The sequence below is a fragment of the Solanum stenotomum genome, chromosome 9 (assembly GCF_019186545.1).
Source record: "Solanum stenotomum isolate F172 chromosome 9, ASM1918654v1, whole genome shotgun sequence".
Lineage (NCBI taxonomy): Eukaryota > Viridiplantae > Streptophyta > Magnoliopsida > Solanales > Solanaceae > Solanum > Solanum stenotomum.
In genome coordinates this window covers 39,844,562-39,865,644 of record NC_064290.1, presented here as the reverse complement: position 1 = coordinate 39,865,644, position 21,083 = coordinate 39,844,562, and the positions used below count along the sequence as shown (strand labels likewise).

Below are 21,083 nucleotides of genomic sequence, written 5' to 3'. Positions count from 1 at the left end.
CCCCCCCCCCCCCCCCCCCAAAAAAAAAATTAAGTTTGTTTTTCAAAAATATTTTCAACTTCAAAATTTCAAATTTTCACCCCTACCCTCGGCCCCCCCTCCTTCACCCACCCATACCACCCCCCACTCCCCAAAAAAAAATTAAGTTTGTTTTTAAAAACTAATTTCAATTTCAAAAATTATTTTCTACTCTAGTAAAAATAAAAGATATTTCTCAAAAATATTTTTCATTCATAAATCAAACACTAAAAATCTTTTCCGGAAAATATTTTCTACTCACCAACCAAACATGAGAAAATAAGTCAAAAATCAACTTGTTTTCCAGGAAAACATTTTCTAGGAAAACATTTTCCTTCATATCAAACACATCCTCTGTCTCATTTACTTTTATTAAGATCAATATTTTGACTACAAATGTATATTTGAACGAATAAGACGTTATTTTCGAATGTAAATGTTTAAGATTGCCTGTTTTTCAACATCTGAATGTGCATAACTTATGTATATGTGAATATCATAAATATACAATTCAAATAAAAATTAATTTAATAAAATAAAATTATAATTTGATTTTAAAAAAAGTATATTTATGTTTTCAAGTAATGGTGGAGATTAGGGGTGTACATAGGTCGGTTTTGGAATTTTTTTTATTAAGAAATTAACTAAGCCAATTATGCTAGTTTATTAAATCTAAAGTCAAATCAAACTAACACAAAGTTAGTTATTTTCCATTTCAGTTTTAGTTGTTTTTTTTACAATTATATTGTGATTGACAAAAGAGATTAAATATATTTTCACTTACCAGTATAGTAGGCTAAACCTTTAAAAGGTTAAATGAGTAGAAACTTCAAAAAGATTTAAAATTCACACGAGTACAAAATACTTTCATTGAAATATATACTTTCAATATGTTCAATTTATAAGATTAAAGACTAAAGTCAAACTAGATACAAAAAAATATATTTACAAATTAGATTGTTAACTTCTAATCTAAAAAATTACTCCTATAATAGTTTAATTGTAACTTTCGATCTGAATATAAAATAAAATATTTACAAGCCAAGATTTGAAATAATATATTTAAACATTGAAAATTATAAACTAATTTAATTAACAAAGTAGATTATAATTAATATTTTTTATGTATAACATAAAATAAAATAAAACTATATATCTATGTGTATGTGTGTGTGCGCATATATATATTAAGTTGGTTTGGTTTGGTTACAATTTTGATTTTTTTTTAATACCAAACCAAATCAAGAGTGGTCGAATTTTTTTTAACGCCAAAGCAACCAAATCAAACTACAAGTTTGCTATTTTTTTCGATTTGACTTGATTCATTGGTTCGATTTGGCTTTACGATTTGACTTGTACACCCCAAGTTGAGATGATTTGTAGTGGTGGTGGTGATGGTTATGGTTGGTGTTAGTAGCTAGTAATGGTGATGGTAATAGTTGTGGCAGTGGAAGTGGTTTATGTTAAATTGATTGTCATGATGTGGTGATTGTGATGGTAATGGTGAATTTGGTTGATGTTAGTAATTGGCGACGCTGATGGCAGTTGATGATTGACGATTTGTAGGTGGTAGTTGTTATAGTTGGTAGTACGGATCAACCACATTAGTGTTAGCAGGGGCGGACCCACCCTATGTCATGGTGTCGACTGACATTGCTTCGTTGAAAAACTTTAGTACTATATATATATATATATATATATATATATAACTCTGAAAATAGAAACATTCCTACCTATAATATAATGACACTATTTGAAAATTTGAGCTTCTTGGCTCGTTGGCTTTCTATGCGAATGGAATGGTCATTCGAAGGTGCGGCCTGAGTCCGAGCCTCAATAAGGCCAAATTTGTCTTTTATTTTTGATACATTTTCAGAGAAAAGTTTAATATTATAGGGATTTGAATCTCCAACCTCCTATTTATTGTCAAATTAAGCTAAAATAAACCAATTGCACTAGAATATTTAGTACTTAGTATTATCTCTAATGAGGCTCTTATGAATACATTTCAAAATATGAAAAGTCCTCCAGGAAAGTTTAGTAGTTTACTTGACTTACGTTTTATTAGTACGTTTTAAATAATTTTTATTAATATAATGTTATTATATCAATTATTAATTATTTATTAATTTTTAAATATTGACACCGCTTACTAAAAATCCAGGATACGCCACTAAGTGTTAGTAGTTAATAGTATTGGTAGAGGTGGTGGTGACGATGGCTGAAAAATGTATGATGATTGACGATGTGTTGATGGTAGTTGGCGGCAAATCAAGTTGTGATAGCGGTGGTGGAGATGGCATTGGCAAAAGAGACGGCAGTAATGTTGACAATGAATATAGTTACAATGATGGAAATGATAAATATAATAGCGATATACATGAGTGACTAGTAGCGTTGGTGGTTGTGACTTGTGATGACATAGGTGGTGATCGTATAGGAAATAGTGGCTAGTAGTGGTAATCGACAATTGTGGATATTTTTATTTAAATAAGTACTTAACCAAAATAAAATAATGTTTTGACCTATTCAAATAGAAGACTCCTCTAGTAGTACATACAAATGAAACCCTCTTTTTCTTGTGTGTAGTGTGTACACGTATTAATTCAAAGTAATAGAAAAAAAAAAGTCTAAACCTCTAATAAAACATGAGATTCGTGCCTTTAACTAGATCTACCTAAAGGCGCGGGCTGGTAAAGGGTGGCATTAATATTCAATGTGACGTATGCCGCCAATATAAAGTCCGACAAAATAGACAGAAAATGGCATTTGAACAAATCTCCTCTTCAAACCCAACATAGAATTATATTTTGGAATAAAAAATTTATTTTATCATATAATTTTTTAAAATTTCCATTATTTGAAAAAATTGTAAAAATTTCAACTCTCTCTTAGACTTAGATAATATATCACACTTTACACAATGTATCAATCGGATACATCACTATACGTAATATATCAGAACATACACAATATATCGGGATATAGAGCAGTATATCCAAAATCGCAAAACGCGATGTACCTAAACGTTTTAGAATGTATTTGAATTCGACCAAATTACGTGCTATTTTACCCACACAATTTAATAGTTAACCATAGTTAGTTTGTAGTAGGTGGGTTGACTAGTCTGGTTTGGTAGGCGTTCGCTTGTCTCCTCTCTTCTTCCTCACCTCCTCCATATATTGCTCTCCCCTCTCTTTTTTATTTTCTTACAAAGTCTCTCCAAACCTAACCAAATTCCCCAAATTCTAAGGCCTAACAAGAAAGCACAACTCTCTTTTTCATCGCCTTCAGCTAAATCATCTTAACTGGGTAATTAGCGATTACCCAGTTGAACAAAGTTCATATACAATTTCATTACATTTTTGATAATTCAGAGAAATGGATTCTACATCAGAAAAGCTTTCTCCTTTTGATTTTATGGCGGCGATATTTAAAGGAGGAAAGATATTTGATAAACTGAATTCGTCATCAGATTCTGGTGACTCAACTTCTCCAGCTTCATTGACAGCTTTGTTGATGGAGAATAAGGATTTGATGATGATATTGACAACCTCAGTTGCTGTTTTAATCGGATGTGCAGTTGTATTGATGTGGCGGCGCTCGTCAACATCTGCTAGGAAGGTTGGGGAGCTACCTAAGTTGGTGGTTCCTAAGTCGGTTGTAGAACCTGAAGAGATTGATGATGGAAAGAAGAAGGTTACCATATTTTTCGGAACCCAGACTGGTACAGCAGAAGGCTTCGCAAAGGTTTGTCAATTTTTAAATTTAATTTGGATTCTTGTTGTTGGAGGTTAAAGAAGTTGAAGTCATAGAATATATAGACAATTTTTTTATTTGAATTTTGGTGATCATGATTTTGGAGTTGTTGAACTTGTCAAAATGAGTAATCATACTTGAAGATCCAAAAAGTAAAAGTTAACAACTTTTAACATGTAAATTGAGTAGTTTGTCCGCATATAATTTTGTGATCTCAGCAAATGATTTGCAATTAAAAGAGAATAATAAGTGATTGTGAATGTGTTTTTGTGCAGGCACTTGCTGAGGAAGCCAAGGCCAGATATGAGAAGGCTGTCTTTAAAGTCATTGATATGGTGAGCTTTCTTTATCTTCATAAGTATGATATACAAAGTGAAGTTATTGATTATGGGAATCATGGTTTCATTATTTCTGATTGCTTAAAATGAATGAATTCTAGGATGATTATGCGGCTGATGATGAAGAGTATGAAGAAAAATTGAAGAAAGAGAAATTGGCATTTTTTTTCTTGGCGACGTAAGTTGGAAATATTAACCTTGTATAATCACTTGCAAAATGATCAATTTTGTATTTGCTAGATAACGACTATATTATGTAGTTACTAACTTGATTTATGTTGATTGATCATAGATATGGAGATGGTGAACCAACTGATAATGCTGCCAGATTCTATAAATGGTTTGAAGAGGTGAATATAATTGATTAACTAAGTGATCTAACATCTTGTCAGTTTAAGTTTGTTGCATCTCAGCTTAATCATTATGTCTGTTATTTTCTGCAGGGGAAAGAGAGGGGTGACTACTTTAAAAATCTTCAGTATGGAGTATTTGGGCTTGGTAACAGGCAATACGAGCATTTTAACAAGGTCCAAGATTAATTTTATTGTTTTTGCACTTGTTCCTGTTCATATGTATCCCAATATACATGGGAAACCACTAATATGACTGTTGTTTTCTAACATGTACTTGTTCGTTCTCTTTATTATTGGTGTCAGATTGCTAAAGTTGTGGATGAGCTTCTGGCTGAGCAAGGTAGCGATCTCTTTTGATTGCAAACTTCTATCCATTTTTTACCTGAATATGAAATATTGGATAACTGTTGCTCTCTAGTTGTATGCCATTCATATGATGCCATCCTGTATAATTAGAGCAGTAAAGTAGAGCCGTTTAGGTTATTTTGTATTTAAAATCACCTGCAGTAAAGCAATGAATTCTCTCAATCTTAAGTGTTGAGCATTTCGACTGTAAAAGGCAGGTTTTTAAAAATAATTTGGTTAGTGCAAAAACTTCTTTTATGTTAAAAATTAAAAATCGTGGGTGCGGAGGAGAACTGCCTCATTGGGTTCTAGAGATGGCATCTAGGATGTTATCCTCTTTTCATAATTAAATTGATTTTCTGTTCTTACTTACTAAAGTGTATAAACTGCAGGCGGGCAGAGGCTTGTTCCAGTGGGTCTTGGAGATGATGATCAATGCATTGAAGATGATTTTGCTTCATGGTATGCTTACTAAACTTCTCTTAATATAACAGGAGTTCCCTTTTGTTTTCTCAATCTGTGTGCTCAAAATAACGTGAATGTTGTAGGCGTGAGTTACTGTGGCCTGAATTGGATAAGTTGCTTCTTGATGGGGATGATGCAACTGCTGCAACTCCATATACTGCTGCAGTTTTGGAATATAGGGTTATTACCTATGAGAAATCCAACTTTGATAACGACTTGACCAACACAAATGGTCATGCAAATGGACATGTCATTGTTGATGCTCAACATCCTGTCAGGTAACAAACCTGCTCTTCATATGTCATTGGACTTCCATTCTGTGTGCCTGCTCTATTCAGTTCTAATCTTGCTTCTCTCTGTGTCTACAGAGCTAATGTTGCTGTGAGGAAGGAGCTTCATACCGCAGCTTCTGATCGTTCTTGCACTCATCTGGAGTTTGACATTTCTGGCACTGGACTTGTGTAAGTGCTCTTTTAAGTCATTCAACATTTTATGCTTTTTTTCATTGATCAAGAATAGTAGATATATATAGCGAGTAGTTCTAAAATGCTGTACTCGGGGTATTCAACGCATGATTCTAAATCTACAAATTTCTTTAATGGGATGGAAGTTATTTGAAGCCAAGTGATGTCACTGAAATTGATTATAGTCATGTTTTCTAAAATGGTTCTTGTGTTTCTCAGGTATGAAACTGGTGATCATGTTGGTGTGTACTGTGAAAATTTTATTGAAACCGTGGAGGAAGCTGAAAGGTTACTGAATATATCACCGGACACTTTCTTTTCCATTCACACCGATAAAGAGGATGGAACACCACTTGGTGGAAGCTCATTGCCATCTCCCTTCCCTCCTTGCACTTTGAGAACAGCATTGACTCGGTATGCTGATCTGTTGAGTTCTCCTAAAAAGGTAACTTCTTTACTGATCTTGAAGTTCCTCATGTTATTTTGTGAGCTATGAAGTACTCATTGCTTAATTGCATATCTTGCAGTCGGCTTTACTTGCTTTAGCAGCATGTGCGTCTGATCCAAATGAAGCTGATCGATTAAGATATCTTGCATCACCTGCTGGAAAGGTGTGGTCTTGTTGCATTGTACTTTCACTTATTGGAGCTTACTTCATCATTCTCATGTCTTTGCGAAATCTATTTCTTCAGGAAGAATATGCTCAATGGATAGTTGCAAGTCAGAGAAGCCTTCTTGAAGTCATGGCAGAATTTCCTTCAGCCAAGCCTTCAGTCGGTGTTTTCTTTGCTTCTGTTTCTCCTCGCCTACAACCAAGATTCTACTCCATCTCATCATCTCCTAGGTGAGTAGCTTGCTGTAGTTCTCTTTCAAATATTAAAAGTAAAGGCAGTGCTAGAGAGTTTGTTACAATTATCTCCAGGAATAGCACAATGTAAGATGGAGATGAAATGAGTTCAACCACAATAAGCTACCCTTTTAAAATTTTGTATTCCATAATCGGCCATGCAAAATGAGGATTGAGGATATCTGTATTAAAGATATTTTTGGATAGTTATGTTCATATTTCTTTGAGTTGGGTTTTCATTTATTTGTTGAACATTAGTATGAGGTATTTTTTGATAATGTCAGACATACTTCTGCCTGACTACAACATAAACTTCTGACGTTTTTACTGCAATATCTCGTTTTTGCACTACCTTACGGAAATGAAAGATTGCTTCTTACTTCTTTCTATCCATTTTATTTGACAAATCAGAGAACATAACCTTGTGATCTACATTTACTTGCAGAATGGCGACATCTAGAATTCATGTCACTTGTGCACTGGTTTACGACAAAATGCCAACTGGACGAATTCACAAGGGTGTCTGCTCAACATGGATGAAGGTATTTACTAAATGATGGTTGAACTTTTGTGTCACATTCAAATAAATTATAAGAGAACTCGCACAGAACCACTTGCTAGTATTACCATTGTGCCCTGAACAGATGGAGACTTTCATCTTTATGCAGCATTTAGCTTGTTATTATTAACTAGACTAGTTAGTGATGTTTCAAAATATTTGAGACTGTTATATGCTAAAAGTTAATGTAGCTTTGGTTCTCATTCTGTTACCATGTGGTTCCTCTTTCAGAATGCTATTCCTCTAGAAGAAAGCCTATCCTGCAGTACAGCACCTATTTTTGTTCGGCAATCAAACTTTAAACTGCCAGCTGATAATAAGGTCCCAATCATAATGATTGGCCCTGGAACTGGATTGGCACCATTCAGGGGTTTCCTCCAGGTTAGATTCAAACCATGAGAGACTAGTGGAAGTGTGAGTCTTGAAATGCATAGCATTTGACACTTACTGTATCTTTCAGGAAAGAATGGCTTTGAAGAAGGAAGGAGCTGAGCTTGGTCCTGCAGTATTATTTTTTGGATGCAGGAACCGCCAAATGGTTAGTATTTAACCCGGCTATGGATAATTCAGCACAAATTCAACTTACATAAGCACATATATTTGGTACTATATTTATGGGTTACTACATCCACTCAACTCATCTATTTATATCTGTAGGACTACATCTATCAGGATGAGTTAGATAACTTCCTCGAGGCCGGTGCACTTTCTAATCTAGTTGTTGCCTTCTCACGTGAAGGACCTAACAAAGAATACGTGCAACATAAAATGACACAGAAGGTATGCTGCTCACTCTGCCCTTTGTTACTTGGCAAATAGATTTGATGTTTATGCCAATGGTTGTTTTGAGATATGATGTTGACTATTTTCTTGTTTCTAGGCGGACGACATCTGGAACATGATTTCACAGGGAGGATATGTATATGTCTGTGGTGATGCTAAGGGCATGGCCAGGGATGTCCATCGGACCCTTCACACTATTGCTCAGGATCAGGTAAAACTTCTCAATATCTTACTATTTTCTGGCTGTGGTCTTTGTTCTGTCCTGTCAATTGGTTGTCCAGTATCTTACCGGCCTCCTTTCACTATTTAATTCCACTAGTCATTTGTCATTTCTGTTGAATGGGTTTTTGATTTCTTGAAATATTCATCACCACAAACAACCCCGGAACAATTCCATGTACTTACTGCTGTACCACTTTAAGACCACAACTATAAGTTTGATGTTGACACGTGTTGAAAATATCAAATTATAGTGTATTTGACGTGTACAAAGTGGCTGGTGCAAAACCTTTGCTTGGTTAGATTGAAGTTATAACTTTGCTTTACTAAAATCTCAGGGATCACTTGATAGCTCCAAGGCTGAGAGCTTTGTGAAGAACTTGCAAACGACCGGAAGATATCTGCGTGACGTGTGGTAATTGTCTCATGGCAAGCCTATTGTGATTAGAGAAATATATAGAAAGGCGACGACTTGCAAAGAACAATCAGCCTTTCAATAGGGGAAAACAAGTGTACGACTTGTCGTCACAGCTCTACTATTGTATGATTCTTTTTTTTTCACTCTTGGATGAAAGATTTTTTGGTTAATGTAGTTTATATATATGCTTAATATATATGTACAACTGTGGGACAAATAATTATGTTAGTATTAATTTTAGGCAATATTTATTCAAGAGCTTGTAATTTCCCTAATGAACCAGCAATATGGTTCAGACAACATTGTATGCTGACATTTCAGGGCCATATTTATTACATTTTGAGAAAAATATTAGGGTCTCACAAAAAATAAGATGTATAATTAGCATATTGACTCGAGTACAAAGCGAATGTTTATGAATTATGCCTCTTCCTTCTATGTCGTTCGGGATGCTCCTTTTTTTACTAATAAGGCGAGGGGCCTGACCAACTAAGCTATTCCATAAAAAAGTTTTATAAAGCACAATAATTAATAGTTTATAATATTTTTAAAATATTAAAAACAAAATTGGTTAACTCTTGAAATTTTATATCTCCATAAATTAAAATAGATAGTAATATATGTTATTTGAAAATTACATCAAATAATATTAATCACAATAACTAAGAAATTAAAATATTTGACCGATATATAAAAAAATCTACGGAAAAGGGTCAAAAATACCCCTGAACAATTGAAAATGGATCAAATATACCCTCTGTTTGATTTTGGGGTCAAAAATACCCTCACCGTTAGTGTATTGGCCCACTTTTACCCCTCAAAACTAATAGATGCCATATCACCTTAAAAATCACATAAAACAATATTTTTTTTGCTGACTTGGAAATTTAAATGGACAAACGGAGGGTATTCATGGCTCTCCAAATTCCATATAAGATACACGGTGTGTTTGGTATAAAATATTTTTTGGGAAAAAAGTTGATTTCTAACTTATTTTGTCATGTTTGGCTGGTGAGTATGAATATTTTTTAGTGTTTGATTGATGAATGCAAACACATCTTTTTAGAAAAATATCTTTTATTTTATTTTTTGCTAGAGAGTAGAAAATATTTTTAAGAAAATAGTTTCTAATCTGAAAATCAACCCCGCTAATCGATTCAATACCCGACACCCAATTCGGGATTTGACCACTACCTTGACACGTGTTTCGACATACGGACTGTGACCCAATCCTAATCATTAACCAAATCAAGACACAATCCCAAGACTCAACCCGAAACCTGATATTTGAATTGGAATATGATGTTGACACTTGAACCTGACCTCGACTCATGACCCAACCCCATAAGTAGGGTTATTCCTTATAATGAAAAGCATTTTAATGGCGGGTCACACAATTCAACGCTTAATAATGCTGATGACAGGGGCAACTCAACGTAATTGAGGGCCTAAAGCGAAATTTTAATTTGTGGCCTAAATTATAAATACACTTCATATACATATTTATTCATAATTTATTTTTTACACTATTTAGATTAAAATTATTAGTACTTAATATTGTTTTTTAAATTACTAGTTTTAGGTAAGATTTTATCAACTCAACATTGAAAAACATCTTTTAAGTGAGGCAATTATTATATGTATTGTTAACATAATGCTATAAGTAATAAGTTGATAAATATTAAATAAAGATAAGAGTTAGAACCATAAAATTTGACTCAAGAAGTTGATGACTTGGTATACCTCATTTTAATATGCTTATAGTAATGCTTGAAACAAAAATTTAAAAAGAAATAAAAAAGAATTTGTAATTCACTTTATTCAACACTTTTCACTATTAATTCTTATTTTTAACAAAGTACAAAAGATGTTAAAGTGGATAAAATAATTTATTTTAAAAAAATTATAATTTTTATCATAAATAATGAATTTTTCTATAAAAAATTTAACACATAATTTATTCTTGACAAAAATTTGGGGTCCCAAAATTTGGGGGCCTAAGACAAAAGCCTTATTTTCCAAAGCATAGAACCGCCCCTGGCTGATGAACAGATACAAGATACTTAAGTTAGGATGAAAAGTTTAGGTATAATGTTAAAATGATTTTGAAAAATATTTTCATTATTTTTTGTTAATGAGATTTTACTTAAATTTAAAGAAAATAAATTAATTTGAAAAATCATATTCAAAATATTTAAGTGAAGCAAATATGAGAAAATTGAAAAATATTATGGATTACTTATTGAGTTGTAAAATGGCCAGCTAAAGATTGATAATTTAATAATGGCACGTTCTTATTGTAGGATTAGTGAACAAGTCGAGTTGGCAAAGAGTGTGGCATCTGCATCCCCACGTGCCTCAATTCCCGCATCCCATACATCGCCATCTAACTTGTACACAAATAAATTACTCAGTACTACTACTTTTGTTTCTCTCATCCAAATATTTTAAAGATTCTATAAAGTATACTCCTCCATTCATGTTAAAGAAGTAATAATATATTATCTTATTTTTAATTATCATAAGTCATTTCACTTATTAAAAAATAAATATTATATTTGATATTAAAGATAAAATAGATATATAACAAATGATTTACTTTTTGATTTTTTTAAAATTATACAAATAAATAAATATTTAATTGATTTTATAAAATTAAATAATAAAAATACTGTAACAAAAATGTAAAAGTAGACGGTAAATAGTACTATAATATTTTTACCACGTTAAAATTGAGAATCCCCAAGTGTTTATTTTTTTTAAAAAAAAAAATCAACTAAGTGTGATATTTTATTAATCAACAAATAGTACAAAATTAGAGATCCCAAAGTGATTCTGTCTATATATAAGCCACACAATAAAGGGGGGCTTGTGGTTCTCTGGTGTGCTTACTTTTTGAGCTTCAAATTTTAACACGTGTACTAGTTTCTTTTCTTTCCATCACTTAAAGGGCCAACAAATTAGTCTTTTTTTACCCAAAAAAATAATAATTAAAAAATTGATAGCTTTCCACATTATCAATCAATTTTGCAGCAATCTTGAATAATTATGACTTCTCATGGAAAATATATGTGGGCCAACTTGATATATGCATCCACTTTTTCTAATTGTTTTATTGATTGTTCATTTTTTAATTAAAAATTATTCGTCTATATGGATGAAAAGATAGGGAAAATTGTATGAAATAGCAAATTATTAATTCAAATTAAATGTTATAGCCATAGTTTATTTTAATTGCAATTCGCAGCAAACATCCCATTTCTTGCCATCTGATTCGGTATACAATTAGCCATTTTCGGTATACAATTAGTCATTTTATACATTTCGGTATAAAATATATAAAATGCGTTTGTGTTTGTATAAAGCGAAGAAAAAGTGTATATACAAATACAAATACATATAATTTCGTCCTATACACTTATAATTATACAAATACATATCTTATTGTACAAATTACAATGTATAAATGAATTTATATAAAACTGAACAATTTGTATAAAACTGGATGTTTCTAGCGAATTATACAAATCAAAAGCTCCATCGCAAACATAAAATTTGTTATGGAGTGCAATTATGCAAACTATAGCTATAATATACAAATATGATTTTTATGTTTGTTATGTGTGAAAGTTGTTCAAAAAGATACCAATGTAGGACGCAAAGTATTGACGATAATAGATGTGTTAGTAGCAATGACTTCTGTATGGATGTAGAATTTGTAAGTGGAGCGCGTATTAAATTCTGGTTGGGGTTCTACAAGATGTATTCAATTTCAGTTTGAATTTTTGGAGGCTACTTAATTCGAAATTCTAGTTCATACCTATATAAAAATTTAATTCAAGCCTATATAAAAGGTAATATATTTTTTGAAACAGTATCTCGAAAAATATTCATAAAGTTGAGATCAAAATATGATCTCCTACGAGAAAATCAAGGGAACAAATAGATTTGTACCCATATTGTTCTATCAATAAAATATTTCTATTTATTCTGATTTTGATTGTGGTTAATTTATTTTTCATATGTTTAAAATTTGTTGCAAACAAACTATATTTCTATTTATTGAGTTTTTACTTGTGGTTGATTTATTTTCCGTATGTTTACAATTTGTTGCAAGAAAATTTTGCTTGTGATTGGTTTATTTTCTATATATTTAAAATTTGTTGCAAACTAAATTTAATCTTTTTTTCACGTGGTATATTTAAATTCAAAAATTCAAAAATAATTCTATATATTTTATATATTTTTAATTTAAAATAATGAATTTTAAAATCTTCCTTATATTTTTTAAATTTCATATCAAATTAATTAGATAAAAAAATTTAAACAAAGAAAATAATTTTAACGTGACTTTACACAAAAAGAAGAAGAAGAAGAAGAAGTTAAAAACATGAAAATTCTAGAAATAATAATAAATCTAACTTCTTATTGGGTCTGAGGGCTAACCCGAATTAGTCTTTCTTTTAATTATAAAATAAAAAAGAATGAATAATTAAAAGTTATAAATCCCAAATAGTATATGACCATAGAAAACAAAATAAAATAAAATCAAATAGTTGGGAATTTAGGGGTGAATTAAAGATGGTATAATGTATAAATAACGGAAGGGGTGGTTGCGTGGGTGATTATATAAATAAATGGAAGGTTAGGTAAGAGAGTTGGGTGGTAGACAATCAGATATGACACCAACCAACTGTATGAAATATAGACAATTTCATTATTACAATAAAATAATGCTCATAAAATCAAATATTATATTCACTTTTTTTTAATAGAAAATGATAACAATAATTGTATTTTTTACAATAAAAAACTTGTAAGAAATACGATCATCTCAATAAGATTGGAGGTCTAAAGCTATATTTCATAAAGATGTTTTAATTTATTTTAGTTGATATATATAAATTAAATAACATTAAAAAAAAGTAATTTACTAATACAATCCCACAAATAAGGTTTGAGAAGGATGGGGTGTCTACGGACCATATAAAGTAAGAAGGTAAACAATGTAATTTTTAATATAAAAATTAAAATAATAAAATCTGACTTGAAAAATTGAGAAGTTGATATAATATATCGAAATAGTATTGCCTTGAATATGATAAGTTGATATAATAATATCGAAATGGTGTTGTTCTACTTAAATATAATGATAACTTATTGCAATGCTTTTAATTTTGAACAAAACACCAAAAAATAAATTTTGATTTTCTTATAAGCAAACAACAATAAATTTTGCTGAATGCAGTTTTATTATTTAAAGATTTTAGAACATTCAATAATAAGAGATAAAAATAGTGAGAGAGGGAATGAAAAAGATAAATATAGAAATATAATATGAGTTCATATCAGTTGTCACGATATAAATGAAAACAAAATAGATAAACACATTAAGAAAGTGATGCCACAAATCACCTAAATACAATTATTTTTCAATTATTATAGTGGTCTCCCACATTAAAAGGTAAAAAAATTATATTGTTTTCTATCTAAAAATTTGTTTTAAAATATAATAGTACATGAGATTCTTTAAATAACATGTATATATAATACTTTTTTTTAAAAAAAAAAGTGGCCACAGTACTTGCCTTATTGGCCTTATAATTGAGGCGACCCTAATAAAGGAATTAATAGTAAAACAATGAACACTACAATTTTTTTTTTCTATTTGATTCTTCGAGTGTGTTTGGTATGGAGGAAAATATTGGATTTTTTTTCATTTTTTTTATATTTGATTGATCAAAATATATTGAATTTTTTTTCTTAGGAAAACAAATTCTTAGAAATAAGGAAACTGACTTCTCTAATAAATAAAAGTATGGAAACCAAGCTCCATAAGTGACATTTCAAATTCATTGTCTCTTGTAAAATTCTTAGGAATCACATAGTGTAAGGAATAAATTACACCTTATCCCTACTATTTTCTAATTTACAAAAATCCCTTAAAAATGAATCATCCGGATACATGTGATTCTTCCGGATACATTATTTATGATACATTACAAAAATTGCCTGTTGCACTTAATATGAAATCTAAAATGTAAATTTTATTTACATTCCCTTGAATCACGCAAAACATATTGATATCAAACTATTCCAAACTGTAACAACTTCACAAAATTCAAAATTCAAAATTCAAAATTTCATCTTCTCTATCAATCCGAAATCATAAAGGATCCAAATTACTCGACCACATTTTCATCTACTCCATCTATCCCAAATAATGAATATATCGCTTTTGTTGAGACATTCAGAATTTGGGTAAGCGAGGTGAGTTATGAAGGATATAAAAGTGATGAAATTGTTGTTGGACAAACAATTTCTTTTGTGAATCTCTAATCCACCATTGCAGCTGATTTGAAGATCAATGAGATTAGGAAAAACTTGGGAATCAGATGCATCATAGAAGGTAACTTATCTCCAATGAAAATTAAGAATGAAATGAATGTAAAACTATATTTGGAGGTGAAAAAATGAGTCAGGATTTGCAATGTATCCACTATGCATTGATGCAACAGACAAGATGGTTGGAGAGATATATTGCTTTGATGCTATATCAGGTGAAATTATGTGTGTCGAAGGTTCAGAAATAGATTTTGAAGCTCTTGCTATGATTGAATCAAAAATTGGCGATTCATATTATATTCAAGAGTTAGAAGTAACAAATTACATAACTGATTCAAATAATAGAGAGGTGAAGGAAAGGCAATGGTATAAAGATAAGACAATGCTCATAGATTATGACGAAATATAAAATAGAGCACAACTTCAATTTCAAAGTAAATAATGTGATAAAAAAAGGGTATGAGACTAGTTATGTATTGTAAATTGTTGTTCTTCGATTTTTTGATACATGAATCGTGATACATTGCTATGTCTAAAGGTAGTTTGTGAGTTGGTAATTGTTATATTGGTATGAAGTCTTTTTAATATATCATGGTCATACTTTCTTTTTTATTTTTTTTACGTGAATATATAATTCATGATACATCAGTAGAAAATGATGCGCGTGTATTGTAATTTTGTATCTATGAATTAAGATGTGGTCATTATTTTGTATCGCATACAAGCAATTTTTTTAGATATAATTGAATCATCATAACCGAATGTGTATCTATTTGGGATTTGTATAAATGTATCATCATAATATATTGTATACGATACATGTAACAATACGGTTAGCAATTGAGATGGATCAAATACGTTTTGAATATCGAGTGTGTGTATCACATGTTTGTATAACTGTATCATGCTATTGTTGTGTATATTGTACATATAAATAATGTAACAATGAAGATGTATAAAGTACTTGTTGTGATCAAGAAAAAATCTTGATGATACATTAATATATATCAGTCTTGGATTTTTGTGAATTGTTGTATCATTGATTATTTGTAATGTATCTGGTACATGTAGTAAGCTGGTTACAAAATTCTACAATGACTGTGGTTGGAGTATGAATGCTTCATGTAGGAAAAATTCAGATGTATTCAAAGTGAGATACTTCAATAGTGAACATACGTATCAATTGCGAGATAGCATACTAACCAAAGTCCAAGCAACGATTGGGTTTGTTAGCGGTGTGACAACGCCTAAATTGGTCAACCATAAAAGAATTTATACTCCAAAATATGTAATTGAGAGTGTTAGAGAATTTTATGGAATTGCGATTTTCTACTAGCAAACATGACGTGCTAAGGAACGTGCACTAAAAATGCTAAGGGGTAAACCAACCAATAGATATAGACAGATGTCGAGATACATATACATGCTAAATACCGTGTATCCAAATTCATATACAAGGATGCATAAGTCAGAGAAAAATGAATTCATGTTTCTTTTCATAGCCTTTAGGCCATTGATGATGGGTTTGAATTCTGCAGGCCGATAGTTTTTGTTAACGGTGCACATCTTAGTGAAGCTTACAAAGAGACCTTCATATTAGCAAGCACACTCGATGGTGCAGGTATGTAAATTTGTAATGGTAATTTTGATGTCTTATATAATAAATGATACATTATGTAACTGTTTTGTATCATAAAACTCATATGGGTTGATTTGTGATTAGGTTACATATTGTCATTGACATATGGAGTCGTAGACACATAAAATGATTGTTCATGAACATGATTTTTCGAAAAATTCAAAAATACATTTGGGGAGTGTGAAAAAATGTGTTGTATCGGATAGAAATGAAAATATTAAGAAGAGTGTAAGTATTGTGTTTCCAAATGTACCTCATTATGCATGCATATGAAATCTTTGGAAGAATGTTTGTATAATTCAAGAGGAGCAGAACCACCCCAAGTGATCTGTTCTACTCAATGACCAAGGCTTATCGAAAAGAAGATTTTGAGAAATTAATAGCTTAAGTGGAAAAAATTGATCACAGGATTAGGGAGTACCTAGAGGATGCTAGGTATGAGAAGTGGTCGAGAGTTCATGCAACAATAAACAGAAGTAAAATGATGACTTTCAACATCAAGAATATATCACTGACTACCTTGTTGAGGCACGATAACTATCTATATTAGAATTCTTGGAAGAGGCTACAATTTTGTTTAGTTCTTAGAACTGTAAAAACAGAGAAATAGTCTCATATACAAAGAAAATGTTAAGGAGAAGATTTGAGGATGCTTTGATTGTAAACACATCTAAATATTTAAGAATGAGGTGTGTATATATATATATATATATATATATATATATATATATATATATATAAATTAGTTGATGTATCCGATGTGATGTATTAGTTGATTGTTAGATACGTATTGCTTTGAAAATTTCAAAAAAGAAGTATCTCATTTAATGTATCACTAGATATTTTAATGTTTGCATGTTGTTTCATCATCTGAGTGTATTTTTTCAGTTTATGAAACTAGAAAACGATAATTTGCTTATCTTGAGCGAAAAATATGTAATTGTGGGAAATTTCAACTAGGCGAGACACCGTGTGCACACACAATTGCTGTTTCAAAGAGCAAAAATATTATAGATATGCATCCCTACATTTCTAATTACTACAAACCAGATGCATTAGCATAGACCTATGAAGTACCAATGGTTCCAGTGCCAGATAAGGAGGATTGGTCAGTTCCAGATAATGTTTTAGATAAAATTGTGTTTCCACCTAGATACAAAAGGATTTCCAGGAGACCAAGAAAATGAAGAAAAAATACAGATGTAAAGATAACAATAAACACTAATTGTTGTGGACGTTATGGACAAGAAGGTCACAACCGTAGAACTTGTAATTTCTCTCCCAAAGAAAAGTGAATCAGTGATTTTTCATAAGACATTCATGTTCATGTTGAATAAGTTTACACTTATAGGAATTTCTACTATTATAGTTCTATAAATACATTGTACTATTAACAATGGATATTTTTGATACAATCTACATGTGTGTGCGAATGTTGTTCTGATACACAATTTGTGACATGTTGTATTTAATAAAATAACATTTTGAATGTATCGCATTAATCTTTATAATAAGTATATTATGTGCATCTAGTAGATACATATATAATATATATACATTGTTGTGACTCATACCTAGTGTATCATATACATTATGTCATAACTAATGAACTCTTTATAATGACATTTGATTCAAATTAGTTATGAATCTGATATTTATGTTTATGACCTCTAAATGTATAATGTGAAAGTTTTTAGTATCAGATAATGTATTATGTATCAAAAGCACTATAATTAAAACACAACATATAAGAATTTACATAATATAATTAATAACAAAATATATTCAAATTCAGACATAAAATTAAACAGTTTTTAGAGCAACCCTCTAAAACTTAAGCAAAGTTGTCTAAAAATAATAAAACATCAAATGTTGTTTATGCATTAGTACAAAATCACTATTCCACATAAATCAAATCATCGTGAGGTAGTGGAATCAAGTGACCCTTAGGCTTTGATGGATTATCTTTTTCACTAATATATTATGTCTTTGCCTTGTCACTACCGTATTTCCATAACAATGCTCCATATCTTGTGCGAAGATATTCAGCTCGAAAATTATCAGATAGGATGTTAATTTCGTCGCTAAAAAACTCAGCAAAGATAGCTACAAACAATCCACAGTCACTACAAAAAGAAGTAGATACATTATAAAATTGAATTAGACATATAATTCAGAACAAATTTATACAATACTTACAAGCTTTCGCTTTCTTATTGCATAATGTCTTGAACAAATTCAACATCAAAAGGATGTTATGGCTCCAACAATCTACCGATTTTCTTACCTGCATCAGCATTGTAAGCATCCAATGCTGTCCAGTTTGTCTACTTTGTTTCCTTAAAAACCCCACTATCCTGAAGGTAATTAGGGAGCATTATAGCCAATTTTCTTTTATCTCTAATTGATTTTTTTTTCTTGATCTCAATGATGAGTCATATACACGTATTAGCCTCTATTTTAAAACAACCACAACAAATACCTAATGAAAGTCTCCGTCATAGTTCACCAAAATGTAAACATCATCTACTAGGTAACCCAATCGGAATGGAAAATTCTTTGATGATATTAATCATCGACTTCTCAAATACAGATGCAACAACATCACATGCCATATCTTTCTGGGTACTTAGATTATCATACTGTAATACTACCCTGAGTATGCATTGTTGATGTATGTCTTGAACAATCAATTAGCCGTGGTGTATCTTTATTGATTCATGCTTCAAAGTTTTGACTTCTTTCGGAGATAGTCAAAAACTACATCGATGCACTGCACAAAACAAAAGAAATCAATATAATACACTAGTCAGCCAGATACAAAACAACTAATACATGTAAATAAAATGCAAACAATACTAATATATGATTTTAGATACATCATACAAAAGTATCTAATACAATATTATTGTGTATCATATACATAAGTATAAATAATCAGTCCAACATTTATTTGGCTGGGACATAACATAGAACAAATTTTTATCCTTGAAAAATGCGACATCAAAATTCATCTTTTAAAATCCAAATGAAGAAGTTTTTTTTCCCTGTATTTATCATTATTTGGTTTGCTATGTGATTATTTTTTGTCAATAGAAGTTAAACATAGAAAAACCTAATCCTGAAGAAAATTATTAATATAAAACTTACTTATTTGCATGTATTTTGAGGAGTTCCTTAGCAATCCACTGATTGCGTGCATTAGATTGGATGGAGATTGATAGGTGATACAGACGAATATCATCATCCATTTTCTCCTTGCCTTTCTCGCTAGACCCAAAAGCAGCCAAATATAGAGACTGCAATATCTTTGAAGGCAGGTTGTTTCGTGGAACACGAGTCTTTTTATTAGAAAGAAATATAATCTCTTTACTTGGAAAGTTTGGTGGGTAGCTGACTGTTCGATAGCAAATCAGCACTACTAGTTAATTCATGTGGACTGGCTGCATTCAATGGTTGAGTAGTGATGGGAGCTTGAAGGTCGGAAATAAGTGCATTTATGACTGTTTCAGTTTCAAATGATATTGAAGTCGATGTGATAGAATCCAATATGATGTGAGGCAATTATAATTTTTTTTTATAGAATTGAATAAACAAAAGGACAATTTACCAATAAAAAATTGAAAATTTTACCGATGTATCAACCATTACAAAATCTGGTGCAGACTGTGGGATGTTATTGTAACATCCCGTCTTAAAAAGAACTAAGTTTAGCAAGAACCAATTTGGAAAGAGCCAATTTCAAAATTTGAAAGTTATGAGTTTTGGGTCAACTTCAAATGACCATAACTTTCAGTACAAGATGAGTTAGGTGGCCCATAAAGTATCAAATGAAAGGTCTTGGAATCCTATGTACAACACCACCAAGTTTACTAATTTTTGAGTTCGGATGAGGGAGATATGCCCATTTAAAATCTGCCTGTCTAGTTAAGGAAAGTGATCTGAAAATAAGAGGCGTATTTTGATCTTTTCCTTACCCCTTCAACTTAAAACGATTTTTAGTAATATTTTGGGGTCAAATCTGAATTGGTTGAGTTTTACAAATCCCAAATACTCTTAGAGTTTTAGGAGAAAGTTTAAGAAGCAAAAAGTGGAGAAAAGAGGAAAGGTTCAAGGCGTTCTTCAGGATTCGTGAGATTTGTCAAGGAATTTTGCCAAATTAAGGTATGTAAGTTTTCATAGTGTTGGGTTCGTTAACCTACACACCAATCATGATTTCCATATTCGAATCCATCCATAAAGATTGATGAATTTAAGTTCTTGATGAGTGTTCTTGAAGTGTTGTTCTTAGTTTCTTGAATTTAATTAGGAATTTAGTGTTGTTTTGAGTTCTTGAGGCGAGAGTTTGCGAATGAGTGAAGTTAGTTGATAGTTCTTCGTGTGGGTTTTGCTGGAACTGTTCTGAGTAATGAAAATTCATGAATTCTAACCTTAGAACTGCAGTGGTTATGAGTTGAATCGAGAGTGGGAGGGGAGGAAAGGATCGGGCAGATAATTGCGCCCAGGCCCGAGTCACGGAGGCGCTTAGAAT

At 31.2% G+C, this 21,083-nt stretch overlaps 2 protein-coding genes across 2 annotated transcripts in view; both read left to right on the top strand.

Moving 5' to 3' along the window:
• Positions 1-21,083, top strand: part of LOC125876926 (pre-mRNA-processing protein 40A-like) — a 1,068,087-nt gene that overhangs the window by 61,635 nt on the left and 985,369 nt on the right. The gene's annotated exons all lie outside the window — the stretch shown is intronic.
• LOC125876927 (NADPH--cytochrome P450 reductase-like) lies at positions 3,241-8,824 on the top strand. Its single transcript, XM_049558219.1, has 18 exons — positions 3,241-3,768; positions 4,053-4,112; positions 4,217-4,293; positions 4,408-4,465; positions 4,559-4,642; positions 4,772-4,808; positions 5,206-5,275; positions 5,362-5,556; positions 5,647-5,739; positions 5,962-6,187; positions 6,270-6,353; positions 6,435-6,586; positions 7,035-7,131; positions 7,380-7,529; positions 7,609-7,686; positions 7,806-7,928; positions 8,029-8,142; positions 8,489-8,824. Exons 1-18 carry the CDS (start codon positions 3,400-3,402, stop codon positions 8,567-8,569), a joined length of 2,148 nt encoding a protein of 715 aa, XP_049414176.1. The 5' UTR covers positions 3,241-3,399; the 3' UTR covers positions 8,570-8,824.

Coding starts and splice junctions, on each gene's coding strand:
- LOC125876927 (XM_049558219.1), top strand. CDS start 3,400: ATGGATTCTACATCAGAAAAGCTTTCTCCTTTTGATTTTATGGCGGCG. Junction 4,113..4,216: donor TCTTTAAAGTCATTGATATG/GTGAGCTTTCTT, acceptor AATGAATTCTAG/GATGATTATGCGGCTGATGA. Junction 7,530..7,608: donor CATTCAGGGGTTTCCTCCAG/GTTAGATTCAAA, acceptor TGTATCTTTCAG/GAAAGAATGGCTTTGAAGAA.